This window comes from Schistocerca piceifrons, chromosome 1 (assembly GCF_021461385.2).
Source record: "Schistocerca piceifrons isolate TAMUIC-IGC-003096 chromosome 1, iqSchPice1.1, whole genome shotgun sequence".
Lineage (NCBI taxonomy): Eukaryota > Metazoa > Arthropoda > Insecta > Orthoptera > Acrididae > Schistocerca > Schistocerca piceifrons.
Genome location: NC_060138.1, coordinates 430,926,932 through 430,944,220, shown reverse-complemented (window position 1 = coordinate 430,944,220; position 17,289 = coordinate 430,926,932). Strand labels below are relative to the sequence as shown.

The window sequence follows — 17,289 nt, the reverse complement described above, 5'->3', positions numbered from 1 at the left end:
GACTTGGGGCTGTGTCACACCGCCATCTGGAATTTAGTGTCACAGATATCCCATAGCCTCTAATTGGAGCTGATTTCCTGGCATACTACCATCTGTTACCTGATGTAGCAACTATACAGCTCATCAAGAGTGTCACCAGAACTTCTATGGCTGCTTTCTGACGTAGTACCATGATTCGTAGTGCAGGTGGCTGAAAGCAGATATGCTGAGTTGCTTGACCAGTTTCCAACCATAACTCAGTGACCTGGCATGTTGAGGGAGGTACATCATAACACTATGTGTTTTATCCAAATTACCAGTGGCCTACCAGTTCCATGCCATCTTAAATGTTTAGCTCCCCATCACAAAGGTGGAGCTTAACTCAATGCTCAGGGAAGATGTTATTCACCCTTCTCTAATCCTTTGTCTTCATTCCTCCATCTGGTAACCAAAACGGGTGGCACATGGTGCCCATGTTGTGACTTCCATGCATTGAATGCAAGGACAATTCCAGGCAAATATTTAGTGCCTCTATTAAGGGAATACAATTGTGCTCTCACTGGTGCAGCTGTGTTTAGTATACTAGACAGTGCAAGGACCTTTACGCAAATTCCTGTGGCAGGCAGAGACATTCCAGAGACTACTATAATCACACTATTCGGCTTATTTGAAAGTCTTTACATGAAATTTGGTTTGCCAAATGCTGCTCAATCATGACAGAGGGTCATTGATTCTGTGCTGCAGGGGCTGTCATTCTGCTTTGCAAACTTGGATGATATCCTCATATTTTCAGTCACAGCAGAATGACATCAGCAACACCTAGTAAGATTTTCAAATGCCTAGAATAGCATGGTGTGGGTTTGAACACTGTTAAGTGTGTTTTCAGTAAACCTTAGATCACCTCTTCTGATTATTTAATTTTGCATGCAGGGTCATTACTGCTTCCAGAGAAAGTGGAAGCTGTCATGAAGAGCCCACAACCTGAAACCATCAAAGAGCTACATTGTTTGTCATGGATGCTAAATTTTTATTGGTGACACCTACCACCCCCCCCCCTCAACCAACTTGAAAGAACACTAAATGCAAATTTACTGGACCCAAGACTAAGGGAAATTCACCCATCCACTGGACAATTGAGATGAACTCTGCTTTTAATGCAGCAAAGCAAAGTTAGAAAATGGTGCACTTCTGCAACATTCCACAGTGGATGCACCTCTTGCATTAGCATTTGATACCAATTAGACGACTAGTGTGCAGTGTTGCAGCAGCAAGTCAGTGGTGCTTGGCAACCACTTGCCTTTTCCTCACAAGTTCTCCATGTCTCAACAGGAATGGGGTGCATATGATTGTGGGCTTCTGTCTTTATACAAAGTAACCTGGTACTTTCTACCACAGTTGGAAGTAAGAGAATTTACAATAATTACTGGTCAGAAACTGCTTATCTATGTCTTCGGATGGAACAACAACTGTTCACCATGGTACTACAACCACCTGGCATTTATTTCTCTACTCAGCACTGATATTTGCCTCATTTCTGATGTAAACAACATGGCCACCTACTGCCTGTCGCAGATTAATAGTGTGACAAATTTTATTGATTTTGTACAGCTCACAAAGGCACAGGAATCTGATGATGGACTCCAGAAGCTACTGCATATTGTCCAGTCTTCAATTACAACTTGTCACTGTTCCTGGTTTTGACGTCAAACTGTATCGTGACATTTCCAGTGGAAGGTCTCACTCGTTTCTGCCATCTGCTTTCCGCAAAACATCCTTTCAACAGCCTCAACAACCTATGCTACCATGGTGTTACAGTGTTGACTCATCTGGTGTCGAAATGTTTTACTGCCTGGTTTGCAGCAGAACTGTCACGAGTACACTAGTGGCAGTGCAGTAAAATAGTCCATCATGTGCATGCACCCATTGGTGAATTTCCAAATGTAACACTGCACTTTCAAGCATGAGCACATTGATATTATAGGTCCACTTCATCTATTAACTGCCATTGATCATTTTATCCATTGGGTGCAGGCTATATCAGTTGAAAACATATTGGCAGAGATGCTAGCCTTTATTTTAATTTCAAACTCAGTTTTTCTTTTCAGTAGTCTGCTGCACATTACTATGTGCTGTGCCGACAATTCAAGTCAGAGTTATTGAACTAGTTCAGCAAATCCCATGGTGCTCTCTATCACTGGACAACCAGTAACTACCAGGCAAGCAATAAGGCTCCGTGAATGTTTCATGCCACCAGCTGGACAACTAAATTACCTGGGATCTTACTTGGCCTTACCCTACTTTCAAACCAGATACTCGTATATGGTGAAACACTTTGACTGCCCAGAAAGTTCATCAATCCAAGATCTGCACAGCTACCAGGTCATGACCCATTAGATTTCATTTGTTGCCTGAGGAACCATATTGCACACATTGAGCCTAAAGACTGGAACAACTACCTTCATGCTTCATGATCTGCAGACATGCGCATGTTATTTGCTTACAGACATTTTCAAACCATCTCTGCAAACTTCTTATACAGGCCTCAGGTAATCAAAACAGGAGAACAAACTCTGAATACTGTACTAAATGGTAAAACTGTTACTGTCTCAACTGACAGGGTAAGACTGGCATACTTATGTTGGGAACTGCTGCCTAAACTTGTGCCTCAAAACCAGCCTCAGCCTCAAATGCAGTACTACAGTTTCAGTACTACCATCCAAAACATTTCATGAGAACTTCCCTTACCTTGTTTAAGACTTTCAGTATGTCAGAGATTTGCATATAGTGATATGGCTCTGAAAAAAATGGAGGTAAGGGTGTTTAACATTTTTCTTAATTGTTCACGATAACAAGTTGCCGTCTCTTCATCTAAGAATAGATGATGAATGCAGCTAGCTGCTAACTCTGTGTAATGTCTTGTCTGTATAGACGTGTATCTGTTGCCTTTAAGATCCCTTCACCTTCACACACAAATCTATACAGTAAAGTAAGGGCCTCCCATTTCTTGGCTGATCCGTGATAAGACAGGCAAAAAGTTAGGCTAATGGAGGATTATTAGTATTATCTCTATTTTCATTCGCTCTCTCTCTTTCTCTCCTTTATCTATGTACAGTTTTTAATATAATATTTCATTACGTGAAATCAGCCAAATAGAATCTTTGGTGGAGTCCTTCATCTTGGTAATCAGCGGCTGGCTTGCTGTAAGAGATCTTTACATTTCTTATTACTGTTAAACACTGCATTCAGTCGGGAGAATCAATCGTGTGGACAATTTGTTCCTTTTACGAAATATTGCGAATTCCAGATGTGTACGAAGCCTTTTTGGACGATTTAACACAGACTCAGTGATTCCAGGCTCTCTTCGACACAGCTGAAACTTCCCCACTAATTACAGGGCCAACATGATCATCAAATGATTCAGAAAAAACTCATTCGTTCATTCACTCCAGGACAAAAAAGTCACAAACCTTATTTATGAAGGAAATTGTGTATTAAATCCATCTCCATTACATGTCCAGAGCTCTGGTGATTCCACGTCTTAATTATTTTCCGTTTACAGTCTCTTTCTCTTCAAACAAACCGCTAGCGGCACAAATGTTAATTGGCTCGCTTTAGCGAGAAGAAAAGCAGAATATGTATCTCTCAGAAACACGTCAATCCTTCAACAGATACTCCAGAAGCTGTCCTAGTTACCACTCTAACAACCATGGAGAATGCATATATGTATCTCTGTTATTTCAAAGAATAAACGCACTAGAAAATACTTTGGCGTCGTCGAGCTGTCACCGCATATGTTACGATAAAATCAGATCAGATACTTTTCAAAAGTGAATGAATGTGGATGGTTTGATTGACAATGATTAATTGGTGCGTGGTAGAGGGTATTTTCTGTGGGGACATTACAGGTGAACGAATGAATGGTCAAAAAATTACAAAAATTAACAAGTAAATCACAGGCAGGTATCGTATAAAAACAATATACCAGTAAAAGTAAAATAAATCCTATCATAATATTAAGAAGGGGCTAGTTGCAGCTCAGCATATAGTGGAGATGCTGAGGCATAGAAAAGCATAACAAAAATACTGTCAGAAAGTTAGCTATCGGCCAACGAGGCCTTTGTCAAAAATAGACAACATAAAAACTCAGAAGAGCATTCCCCTCATGACTCAGTACCATCCAGGACTAGAGCAACTGAATTACATTCTCTGCCAAGGATGTGACTACCTCTCATTGTGCCCTGAAATGAGAAATGTCCTATTCATTATCCTTCCCACCCCTCCCACAGTGGTGTTCCACCACCCACCAAACCTACACAATATCCTCGTCCCTTCCTGCACAATCCGTGCTCCCAACCTCTTGCCTCATGGATCATGTCTTTGAAATAGATCTAGAGGCAAGACCTGTCCCACTCATTGTCCCACCACTATCTACTTCAGTCTGCTCACAAACATCACCTCTCCCATCAAAGGCAGGGTTACCTGCGAAATCAGCTATGTGATCTACGAGCTAAGCTGCAACCACTGTGTGCATTCTACATGGGCCTGACAACCAACAAACTCTCTTTCCACATGAATGGCCATTAACAAACTGTGACCAAGAAACAACTGAACCACTCTGTTGTTGAACATGCCCCCCAACATGACATTCTTCATTTCAGTGATTGCTTCACAGCCTGTCCCACTGATGTCAGCTTCTCTGAGTTTCATAGGTGGGAACTCTCCCTGCAATATATCCTGCATTTCTGTAACCCTCCTGGCCTCAACCTTCATTAGTCATAGTCCTTACCCATCTAACGCCTTCCCTGTTCCCATTCCAGCACTACATAAGCCTCTATTCCACCAACACACACAGTATTTATACTTCTCTCCTTTTCCACTAATGCCCCCCCCCCCCACTCCATCCAACTGCCCCACTGAACATAGCTGCTCTGCTCTCTACCTCATCCCTGCATGCTTCCAGCAGCACTCTAGTGCCCTCACGCCTACCTTGCTATCCCTCCCCTCCCTGCCCAAGCCTCCTCCTTACTCCCACCCAATTGCCCCTCCCATAATGTGCTGTTGCTCACAGTCTGGCTCCAGCTGCCAGAGATGGTGGTCTCGCGTGTGGGGAAATGGGGGGGGGGGGGGGTGAGATCTATTTTTGACAAAGGCCTTGTTGGTCGAATGCTAACTTTCGAACAGTCTTTGTTGTGCCTTTCTGCAGCTCAACATCTCCGCTATATAGAGAGAAGCAACTACCGTTTTCAGAAATCCATTCATCTCATATGCATTTCAATGTGGTACCCATAATTCCCCCATTTTCTGCTCTCTCTCTCTCTCTCTCTCTCTCTCTCTATCTCTATCTCTATCTCTATCTATCTATCTATCTATCTCTCTATCTCCCCCTCACCCCCTCTCCCTCCCCCCTCCCCCTTCACCAAAAAAACCCTTGAACTTCTTTGCTAGTCTTTGTTTACCTCCCATCATATATTTTAGTTTCTTTTCCTAGCTGTATTGTCATTATACCACCTTTTACATGTGATGTCATTCTTTTAACTTTTAATACTGCTATTCCCTACCCCTTCCATCACTAATTTCCTCTTTTTGTCCTGCATCATTCAACCCATTCATCACACTGCACCTTCTTTCTATTTCCTTGGGTTCATATCACCTTTGCACTATATGCATACTATTATCATTCTTTTCTTATATATCCTCATGTTTCACACTTTATCAACATTATTTCTGCTACTGAATCGTACGCACTACTTTTGTCCTTTGGTGAGTGTGCCATATGATTTTTATTTGCCATTCTGTAGTATTTTGTTAACATGCCTGCCCTTCAGTCTTACTACAATTGTTGCTTTGTCTGGTGAGCATTGTCATTTAATGTAATACTTTTCATTTTATACTTTCATAATTGACCCTATAGTATCAAATAACTTGCAGTTAGTTGGCAAGCCTAATGATGTGTGTGTATTTGCAGGTTGACACTATCACACCTTCAGATAACTTCTTGTTTCCTGACACTGACTGGATTATTGGCAATCATTCTGATGAACTAACACCCTGGATTCCTGTAATAGCTGCCAGAAGTTCTTACAAATGCTGCTTCTTTTTACTACCATGTTGTTTTTATGACTTCACTGGCAACAAATACCAGAGACAGAACACTGAACTTAGCCAGTATGCAGATTACTTGGAATATCTAAAATATATTTGTGAAGTTTGTGGTTTTAAAATTCAGATAGATCGGCTGAAAATACCATCCACGAAAAGGATTTGCCTTATTGGGGCCAAACGAACTCACATTGAAACAGAAAGTGACATGATTCACACAAATATTCTTCAGCTTCTAGAAAGTAAAAATGATAAAGGAAAAAATGTAGGTGAAAATGGTAGTTCTGAGTGGATGTCAGGATTTAAAGCACGTGAATCTATTGAGAGAGTTCGTAACTGTACTCAGCTGGACAGCGGACTGCGAGTCCAAATTGTCAATATGGTAACACAGCATCTGCTTGCCAAACGCCGCTTACTTAAGGTCATGACAGATAATGGTGAAGAAAAGATGTGGAATGCTGGTGGTGTTATGAGCATTGGTGAAATAGCTGCAGCTATACCCACCAGTCTATTGCAACAATTGAAGAATGAATGTGGAGGACTGCAAACATTACTAAAAAACAGTCATAATATATTCTTTGTGCACAATGGAAATGTACAATTTAGAACACCAGAAAATGTGCACAACAAAACTGCAAAAAATAAACACAGAAAAAGAAAAAAGGAATCTTCTGTGTTAAAGCATAAAATTAAGCCATGTTGGTTTCATGAGAACCATCCTGATGGATGCTTCCTCCCAGATGAAATATGTACTTTTAAACACTAATTGTGTTTCCATAATAACACGGACTTTAAATTCATACTGAATAATGAAGTGTGGTAAGTGAATTCAGGATCTGCATTTTTGGTAATAAATGGGAGGCAAAGCTCTATGAATCTAAATGAAGAGAAAAGATATGTGTAAAGACTGTAATAGAAGAGTTTTGAAGTAACTCTGTAGAGAATATGCATTAGGGTGACAAAGTTTAACTTCACTGAAAATTTAAATCCTGAGAAAACTGCTAAAGGGGACTCCATGTGATCATAAATAATTACTTTGCAGGGCAGATTACTAGGAGTCATTTCACTCAACAACAAAAAAAATGTGTTAATTCCAGAAGTCACTTGAAAATACATGTTCTATAATTATAGCATGTATTATTCAAATCTGAATGTAGCAAAAACATATCTGTTCACATACTATCTGTCATTTTGCTTCATAATATATGTGATATTCTGAAGAATGTAACCCAAGAATAGAATTCTAAAATTAAGGGTGCGGGCTGGTTTCTTGATCAGTCAGCTAGTTTCGTTACATTTTGTCAAAATCTTTATTTTTATTTCCTACTGTTTTCCATATATTTCTTGACTCACACTGAATGATTGCTAGAATCTTCTCTTTTTGTATTTTCCTATCGAATGACTATGTAAGTTAAGAAACCTTTATTATATGTTGTATGTCACTCTTGTTTATGCCAGCTTTCTGTCATGTGAGGTTTGTAAAAGTATGCTAGGCTGTGAAGATAATGATTATTAAAAGAATGTATTGTCTGTGCCAGACGTATTTTCAGGTAAATACAGATTATTTTCACTGTATTTACGAATGTTATTTTCATAAATTTTTTTGTGGTCCAGATGATAACCCCATTTGCTTATCCAGTTAGTAGTTATGAATGTTTAGCCCACACACATTATTGCACAATATTGAGTATTACTGCTACTTCTGATTCCAGTAATTATTTGAATGAAAGTTAACTGTAAATTTAATTTGATTTATCTTATTGTACTTATTTCTTTCACTTGTGGCTTTCTCACAAGGTTTGGTGAAAGGACGGGACCCTGGTGATGGTTAATGACTGGGATCAATTAGCTTCTCACTAAGTTATGATTTGATTAAACAGCACTATAACAAAAAAAAATTAACTACTGTGCTGGCAAGCCTTGTACATAACTACAAAATAAATGGCTTGGCCTTACTTTGTGGCGAGTTGCCTTCATTACAGTGTAATTCTTTTTATGGTATTATTGGCAGCAGGCTCTTCTTGGTTAGCAGACATCTTGAATAACTTTGTGCCATACAGTAATCTTCCTCATTTACCAAATCTGCTAACAACCATGTACTGTCCCCATACATTTGTATATTTTGCCTGGCCACATGGACTCTAAAACAAAAAAATGACACACAATGAAGAAGCTATGCAAATTGATCAGAAATTGATATTCTTACAGGTATCAACAGAAAATGCAAAATTGTATACTTTGGTGGCTGATAAATGGATGTGTGACACTACAGTGCAATTTCACTGGGCAGCTGGCAAGGACTGTAAGCAGGATATGTTGATTCCATGGCATAAAGTCTTTGCAAATTTCGTGGTCATTTGGACAGTAACCATGCCTCATAGATATGTACGAACAATATATGCATATGTCTAAGAGAGGACATGTAACTGGACTCAAAGGAACTGGTTGGAATAATTGAAGAATCACCCCCTATTTGAATACGAGCAATGGCAGCATTTGACAATGTTGGCACATAGGGGTGAACCAGGGCTGAATACAGCATCAAGAAGGAAGTGTTCGACCTTGTTCAGTGACAGAAGGTGAGGACCGAGCAATCATCAGAGGAGGTACTCGCAGCACTGGATTCATCATTATCATCAATCTGACATGCAACTGGTGCCTCAATGACTACAAGGACCATTAATAGGCAGCCCACAGAATGGAGACTGCAGGCTCCACAGTGTCCCCTGTGCTGACTACTATTGACCTGTGTTCACCAACAATCCCATTTTCAGTGGTGTTGGGCACATTCAGCCTGAAATCTCATTGACTGGAGGAGTACTGTCTTCAGTGTGAGTTCTGCGTTGAACTGAACCCCAATGACCAGCAAAGATGTATCTGGAGAAACCCCAGACAGTGGTGAGATACCAACCTTACTGTCACCAGCCATACAGCCCAGCAACCAGGAATGATGGTCTGTGGTGCCACTTCATCTCATGGCAGGATCCCTTTGATTGTCGTCTGCAGCTCCCTTACAGTACAGAGGTATGTCGATGATATTCCATACCCTTTTTGTTGCCCTTCGTGGCAAGCCATCCTGATCACCAGATCTCTCCCAAATTGAGAACATTTAGAGCATTAGGGGCAGGGCCCTCCAACAAGCTTGAGATTTTGATGATCTAATATGCCAAGTGGACAGAATTTTGCAACATGAGGAGGGTATCCAACAACTGTGTTGATCATTGCCAACCTGAATAACTGCTTGCACAAGGGCCAGAGGTGGACCAGTGCGTTACTCACTTGTTCAATATGAAGATCTTTCTCTTCAACAAATCATCCATATTTTCTGAAATTGTAATCATTTGAGTGTCTGCACTTGTGCATCACATCTACAAATTCCGCCCCATTCGTTCCACCCCCACCCCCACCCCCTTAGAGTGTATTACAAAACCAACTCCAGAACAATCTCCATTTGTCATTAGTGTGCCAACACTTCACATCTTTATCCAACCACAGATGATTTGTAGCTCTCTACTTTGCCTCAACTACTGTGGTTGTGTGCACTCACTCAATGGTGTTATTTTTAAGGAAGGTATTCTTTGGACTCCATTCACATAAGAATTTCCCTGACATTGCCAGCATGTTTACTACAAAGCTTTTGCATAATTAGTTCTTAGTTGTTGTTCTAGCATCATAATACAGTTTTTATAAACACTAATTACTGACAAAACTCATAACTACATATAACTACAAAAAATGATTTTAAAATTGTAGGCCCAAGTGACTGTAAAATAGTGAGGCACTGTGTTGTAGTCTAACAGCCACAGCTTTGCACGACACAGGCTTTTTACCTTGTAGCCTCACACAGCCTCCACAGTGTTGGATGACACCAACATCACTGAAAGGCAATCAGTGTGCCTTTGTATGACAATCGATGTGCCTATCACAATAAACGGCACTGCAGTGATCACCACTTTCCTATGAAAGGTCAAACACCACTCAATGCCACATTAAAATCCCTCCCCTGGAGCATATGTAGACTGCCACCTGGCTGTACTGTGACAGTGCACACTGTAGGCTTCACACCAGCCATGTATGCAGCCGACCAATTGGAATTGTTTTCACACTCACCATGAGCATCTACCATTGACACTGCTCTGGACTTATATCAGCCATTCCGAAGTGCCACGTTTTACCAGACCATCTCATGTTGTCCAACCAGCAGCAACCATCGTAAAGCCACACCCCCGACAAACACAAACGCTTGACATTCTGGAGAAACTGTATTCCTACCCAGCAGCTATCTTTGAATGACCTACACTTGTGTCGACATCCTGGAAGTCTTTGAGGACAGTTATCTTGCCTGTGGTATCCCGTTGCCTATCATGTGCAACACCCTTCTACTCTGCTGTGTACTACATCTTTACGGACTTTGCCATTGTAGGTACATACCGGGTAACATCAGGGATTGACTTCTCTGTTTGTAATTAAGTGGTATCGATATTTATCCCCGGAAACAGTATTTTTAATGCTGTTTCTTACTTCAGTAATAAACAATTGTTACTGCTTTGTTATCAATTTTGATGCACATTGGTTTTGTAGTTGCTCCTGTTGCAGTCGATGCAGTACAGCATCCACTTTCTCTTGCAGCAGCCACTTTCTCTTGCAGCAGCTCATCTGCTCAGCCACTATACCGTTGCGGACATAGCCACTCCATTGCCTGCCTTTATAAGCCTTTGGGGACATTGTGGAGTCACAGTCAGCTTTTGTCATGTGGCTGGTACAGTATTTAATGATATCTGCAATCAATGTGGACTTTCATCACTGAGCATTTCTCCTCTTCTGGCCTGGTGCTTTGGCATATAGTATCCTTCAGATTTTTAACCCTGGGGTCAACCTTTCTCTTGTTTTGTATGTGCACCTGCAGGACCAGCTCGCAACCTACTATGCTGCCTTTTGCAGGTCTTCTCTCCAGGACCCTCCACTTTCTCTGTCACCCCCAGATTCAATGACACAGGTACTGCTGCCTGTCAATACACTGGTATCAGTCCAGGCACCTGCGGGGGCAAATTCCCCTCCAGCATCCTCAACACTGCTCACCACCGGTTTCTAAGCAGCCAACCTGTTGCTGCGCCATTTTCATCCCAGACATCTGCAGAGATGCCTTCATCTCTGACACATCCCACGCCACTCACTGCCAGCTCTTTTGTACCTGTGCATGTCACTGCATAGATGTCAGGCTGGACTGACATCAGCTACAGGTGTCAACGAGTCTCCACCTGCTACCACCACCATCACTGTGGTTGGCCCACAGCTGCCAGCAGGACTCTCTCGCCCATTGACCATCATTGGCCCTTTAGGCGCCATATCTGCCACCGCCTGCCTGTTTGATGTTCCAGTTGATCAGGCATCTGAGGTGATATTTTCCCCTTGACTATCCCCTGCCCACCATTCACAGGTTGTATCCCTCCACTTTCTGCTCTGGTGGCCATCTCTTGTGCCCCCAGTGCAGCCTCCTGTGCTGCTAGCCATTTTGTCATCGGCCCACTTGACACAAGCCCAGTCATGGCAATCCCTGTCAATGCAGATGCCAGTCCTTTTGATGCCGGCTCTCTCGTCATCGGCCCAGTTGACAGTGACCCTGTTGCCGCCGACACCAGCCCTCTCTTCATCAGCCCTCCTGTCCTGCTTCTGGCCTGGCCTGCCAATGCCACCAGCACTGTTGTGGCTGACAGTGGCTATGCTGCAACTGTCCCCTCCACCACCACCACCACCACCACCACCCCTGTGGGTAGCCCACCTCTACAGATGTCTCTGCAGATGGTCTCATTTTCCCTGTCAAATTGTCAGTTCCTTGGGTTTCCTTGGCTCCTTGCCACTTCTTGTCTCCTACATCTCCTGCAGCCGCCGTACATACGTATTCTGGATACTCCTTCCTTCTGTTCAGAGGTGACAGTGCTGCTCCTTCTGCTGGCTGTGCTAATTGTGGATTGCTCCACTATGGTCCCATGCTTCAGTGTCTGCGTTCCTGAAACATTCGCCACAATTGCTAATTGGTGCCAGGCCCTGCCCTGTCACTAGCACCTGGTGACAAGGTGGTCTTTCTCCAGGCTGACCCTTTCTACTTATGGTATTTCAAGTACCAGTTAGGATCTCACTGGCCCGTCAGCATTGTCACATCTTACTCAGCCACCATTGATCAAGCGTTGCTCTTGTTGGCCATCAATGCTGGTTGATGCCGCTGCTAGCTCTCTGTTCCCAGGGCTACTCTTTCTGGTGGCTGCTGCTTTGCTCTTGAGCTGGCTGTGCCACCTTTTTTAAGAGGGAAGGGATATTGTATCTGCCTGAGCTATATTGCCACTTACAACATACATGTACTGCAGGCTGCCACTTCTCCTGGAGATCAGACGTCAACAGCTCTCTTCTCCAGGAGATCACACATCAACAGCTCACATAAACATGACTCATCAATCTGTTTACACCCTACCCACACATGACTTGGGCTGTTTACGTCGTAGCTTCACAGAGCCCCCTACAGCATCAGGCCAATCTCGCCAATTTGTGGCATGTCCATCATTGTAAACAGCACTGCAGTCGTGTACATAACTTTCCTATTCAAGGTCTCATGCCCGCTCAGTGCCAGGCTAGTACCCCTACACTGGAGGGTATGTAGGCTGCCACCCAACCACTTCTGTACATTCTGGGCTTCATGCCAGCCGCATCTGGAGCCCACCCATTGAGTCGTCTTTGCCCTTACCATGAGCACATGTCATCAATGCTACATTGGCCTTCTGTCAGTTGCTCCCAGGTGCCACTGTTCATTGGACTACCTCATGCCATGCCAACTGTGGGCGCCATCATCGAGCCATGCCTCTGGCATCCACCAATGCACCACATCCCACAGACAATGTTGTTACACTGGAAGGTACCATTAATGGTCCATACTTTCATTGGCTACCAAGGCCCAATATTCTGGAAGTGCCATAGTTTTGAGTGCACACACCTCACCTTACAGGGTCTTAATGCTGAACATCCACAGCATCCTTCTGTACTGCCACCTTCTACAGCTTTCTGGACTTCATCATTGTAGGCACATTCCAGGCAATTTCAAGGACTTACTTTTCTGTTTGGAATTAAGTACTTTGGACATTCATCCCAGGAAACTGTGTTTTAAGTTCTGTTACTGCTACTTGCACGTTTCAATTGTTGTCCGTCGCACCCTTCAGCCATTGACACAAAAGCTGCAAAGACAGAGTTCTAACTGATGCCGCCTGGCATAAATATAGTGTAATAATATTGTGTCATTCTTGACTTCACTCTTTTGCTCAGTATATTGACACAGTATTATTGCACAATAAATACTGATCACAGGAAGGCCCCTTTACACCACTCTCTCTTGTTTATAAAACTGTTAGTAATTTTCTGTTGAAACTACAGTGGGGAATTGTATATACAACAATGGCAACATAGTGAAAATAGTATTTCTGTGGCTGCTGATTTTGCAACATGTATTCCTCAATAGGATATCAGATCCAAGTGTGACAATCTTTGGTAAGTACTTGGCTGCTGGAGGGATGCATGAGCGCCATACAACTGTTGGCTGAATTAATAACCAGTGGTCAAATATGCTCACCAGAATGGTGTGATTTATTAGCAGTATACTGGACAAATTCCTATGGTGTAAAATGGAAAACTGACCTTCTGTGGTTTTTTGTCCATGCCTTTGGGCACTATTTTTTTGTCATTACTATCCATACAATTTCTCTACACATTCAGTGGCAAAGATCGTTACTGAGCTCCACCAGACCTTTGTTGCACTGTCATATTGTAGGTCACATTTCGAGCATAATTTTTCATGCATTACTTAAGATTATACTGAAGTGGTAATTCAGCTCATCAGTCTGCAGTGAGAATGAATGTGAACAGAAATGTCAACCTTGAAGCACGACTGTCTTAATGAGAATGTATTAGAGAAACTTCCTGTTAGCTGTGAAGTAGGCATTCTTAATTATGAATTTAATTACAGTGAGAATGGTAATAGTAATTCATGTAAGATTGTGATCTGAGTGAGGAAAGTAGTGAAATAAGTGGTTATGAACAACAGACTGATCGTTGGAGGAATTGCAGAAGACAATGAGAATGCATCCAGTAAAGAGGGACTTTCACTAAAATCATCCAGCACTAAAACACCATGGTATTGTATTGTATGGAAGATCCCCAACCCCTCTGGGGGAATGTCTCACACCAAACGAGTGTAACCCCAATGTTTGCATGGTAGAGTAATTATGGTGTAAGCGTACGTGGAGAAAGTGTTTGCGCAGAAATCGGCGACATAGCATAACTGAGGCGGAATAAGGGGAACCAGCCGGCATTCTCCAAGGCAGGTGGAAAACTGCCTTAAAAGCCATCCACTGACTGGCCAGCATACCGGACCTCGACACTAATCTACCAGGTGGGTTCGTGCCGAGGCTGTACCGTCCAGAAAGTAGTGCGTTAGACAGCATGGCTAATCGAGCGTGTAAAACACCATGATTGTGTTGTAATGGTTTTTTTTCTCCTCATCACATAGGATTACATACTAAACAAACTGATATGCTGCACCAAAACTAACTTTTTCACTACAAATGTATTCTGTGTGACGTTAGTTGGGGAATCGAAAATGTTTATTGGGGTGAGGAAAGATACCACTAACTAGATATACATACGAGATTGGCTCATAAGCAAGGCACAAAAGCATATGTGTGCTTGTAGTGTGCTACACTGTCACAAAGAGTCTCAAAATTGGGTGCCATGTCAGTTGGCTATATGTTTGAAAGCCTTGTTTAGATGTGTGTGACAAACTACTGTGCCATTTTCGGATTAAAGGTAATGGATTCCTAGGAAGCATAGGAGTTCCAATCTGATGAAGAGATGAAAGTTGCAGTGCACACAGATGCAAGTGAAAGACACTTAAAAAGGAATTTGCATATACAGGGTGGTCACAAAATCTCGATACAATTTCTAAAGAATTGTGAATGCATCTGTGTAATGCATAGTTAAAATCCATTTATGTGATGATGGAGCTATTTTTCTGCTTTCAACAGGAGACCATGTGGCTGTTGTTAGTGCACAATTTTGCACTCTGTGTTATCTGGAGGTGCAACAGGAGTTCACTTGGGGATTTCACAAGCCAGCACTAACAAGAGGAAACATCTGGCTACTTGTCAGTAAGTTCCAAGGAGCTAGAAACAGGGCCAATGAATGATGCTGCAGAAGACCTCTGTTACCACAAGAAACCATTCAGCTAATCAGAGGAACACTTAGATACAGGTCCGAATGCATCAACACATCGTGTAAGAAATGAGTTAGACATACCAGTATCAATGATTTTTAAAGTTTTACACTTTACACTGAAGAAAAAAGTGTACAACATTTAGGTGCTTCACAAATTAGACCACATAAATTACACTGCTTGTCAAACTGTGTTTTACAATTTTATGTAAGGTGCATGCAAGAAAACACTCTGTGGATCACATTTTGTGTACTAATGAGGCCACAATCCACATCTGCGGAACGGCCACATATGGGGTAACAAACCAACTCATGCTACCAATGAATGCAAAGAGACACATGTAAAGAGAATGGGTGGTCTGATTCACAAAGATTAAGGTTTATGGACCCTTCATATTTGCAGAAAACACCATTACGGGTAACCTGTGTCTTGAGAATTTGGAGCAATTCCTGGAACTGGAGCACCCCCTCATTTTGATCACATGCTAAAGGAGCATGTAAGTCCAAGATTCACCTACAGATGGATAGGCAGAGTTTCAGTAAGACTGTGGCCATCATGTTCTCCTGATTTGACAACCTCAGACTTGTTTGCCTGGTGATACATGAAGTCAATAGTTTACAACACGAGGGTAAGGGGCCCCCACGATCTAAGAGACTGAATTCAAGATGCAGCATCAGATATTTACAAGATAAGCTTCAGAATGTATTAGAATCTGTTGAAGAGCAGGCCTGAATGGGAGCAATGCTTCAAAATAGGAGGCGGCTATGTCGAAATTCGATCAAAATAAATACATAGATTGACAATAAACATACATGAGTATTATGTATATGCATCAGAAATGGACTGATGCTTTATGACTATCAAGTACTTTAAACATTACAGCTACATGTCATGGACATGATACTGAGAATTAATGCAACTGCATTTTTTCTATCTGTAATAAACTGTCAGATGAATTTGATTGATTTGACTGACATTCACAAATAGTAAATGTATCCAATAAGTAAATATATCAGGCTGCAGTTTTTGCAAAGTTGGTGTGGACAATGTGGCGAATTTCTGACATATACAAGTAATTGTTATAGTTTATAGCTGCTGAATTACCGTAACATATTTGCAACTTGATGAAACAGTAAACACTGCTGCAAATCACTGCCAAGTCGTAAGGAGGTCCCACAAGCAAACATTGGTATGGTTCATGTGTTAATCATTATGGCCGTCATATCAAGTGCTCTAAGTGTTTACCTTAAACAATGATACATACTGCACATTGAGTTTCATACAGACTTACCACACCGCAGGCCCATGTATTGCATTTCATGTCTTTGTGCATTGTCAGTGTTTCCATGCAGACATCGTGTCTTAATTTTTCTCATAGATAAAAATTCAGAGGTATCTAGACTATTTCATGTTTGTTGAATGACCAATCCAGTGATCTCCAAATGTTCTATTGAGAAGGCCTGTAATTATCTGTGTAGAGCCAACAGGACACCATTTGGGTTGCTATCATCTTGGTCGCCTTAGTTCAAGTAGAATGCCTTCGAGTAAATGCGGCAGCAATTATGTTATGAACTGTAGATATTTGTGGCTACTTAACATTCCATCGATAAAACAGGGACCATGGACCGTGTTGACAGATCACGATTGTTGTTTATGATTTGCCCATAGTTTGCAGACAATGTTTCATCCATAAACAAAATCATGCATAGAAATGTTGCATTCCCTTGCAGTTTTTGGAAATATCATTTGGATATTGTAACCTATTTTGAAACTCATGGCCATGAAGCTGTTGACAGCATGAAAAAAGGAAAGAATGAAATGTATTTGAATATACTCTTCACAGAACATTCCTTTGGCTGGTGACACACTTTCAAGCTGTCTCATAGTGACACTGTAGTGTTTGAGAATTTCTGCATAAATTCTAGAACCACTCGTCCTTCTATCGCCCAAACATATGATAT

General features: G+C 41.8%; 1 protein-coding gene across 1 annotated transcript in view; it reads left to right on the top strand.

Annotated features, from left to right (window-relative positions):
• The window catches only part of LOC124791272 (probable tRNA (uracil-O(2)-)-methyltransferase), a 31,755-nt gene extending 24,102 nt beyond the window's left edge, over positions 1–7,653 (top strand). Inside the window, exon 6 of the mRNA XM_047257847.1 lies at positions 5,945–7,653. Coding sequence (XP_047113803.1) covers positions 5,945–6,844 — 900 coding nt within the window. The 3' untranslated portion in view covers positions 6,845–7,653. The remainder of the gene's footprint in view (positions 1–5,944) is intronic.
• The last annotated feature ends 9,636 nt before the right edge of the window (positions 7,654–17,289 follow it).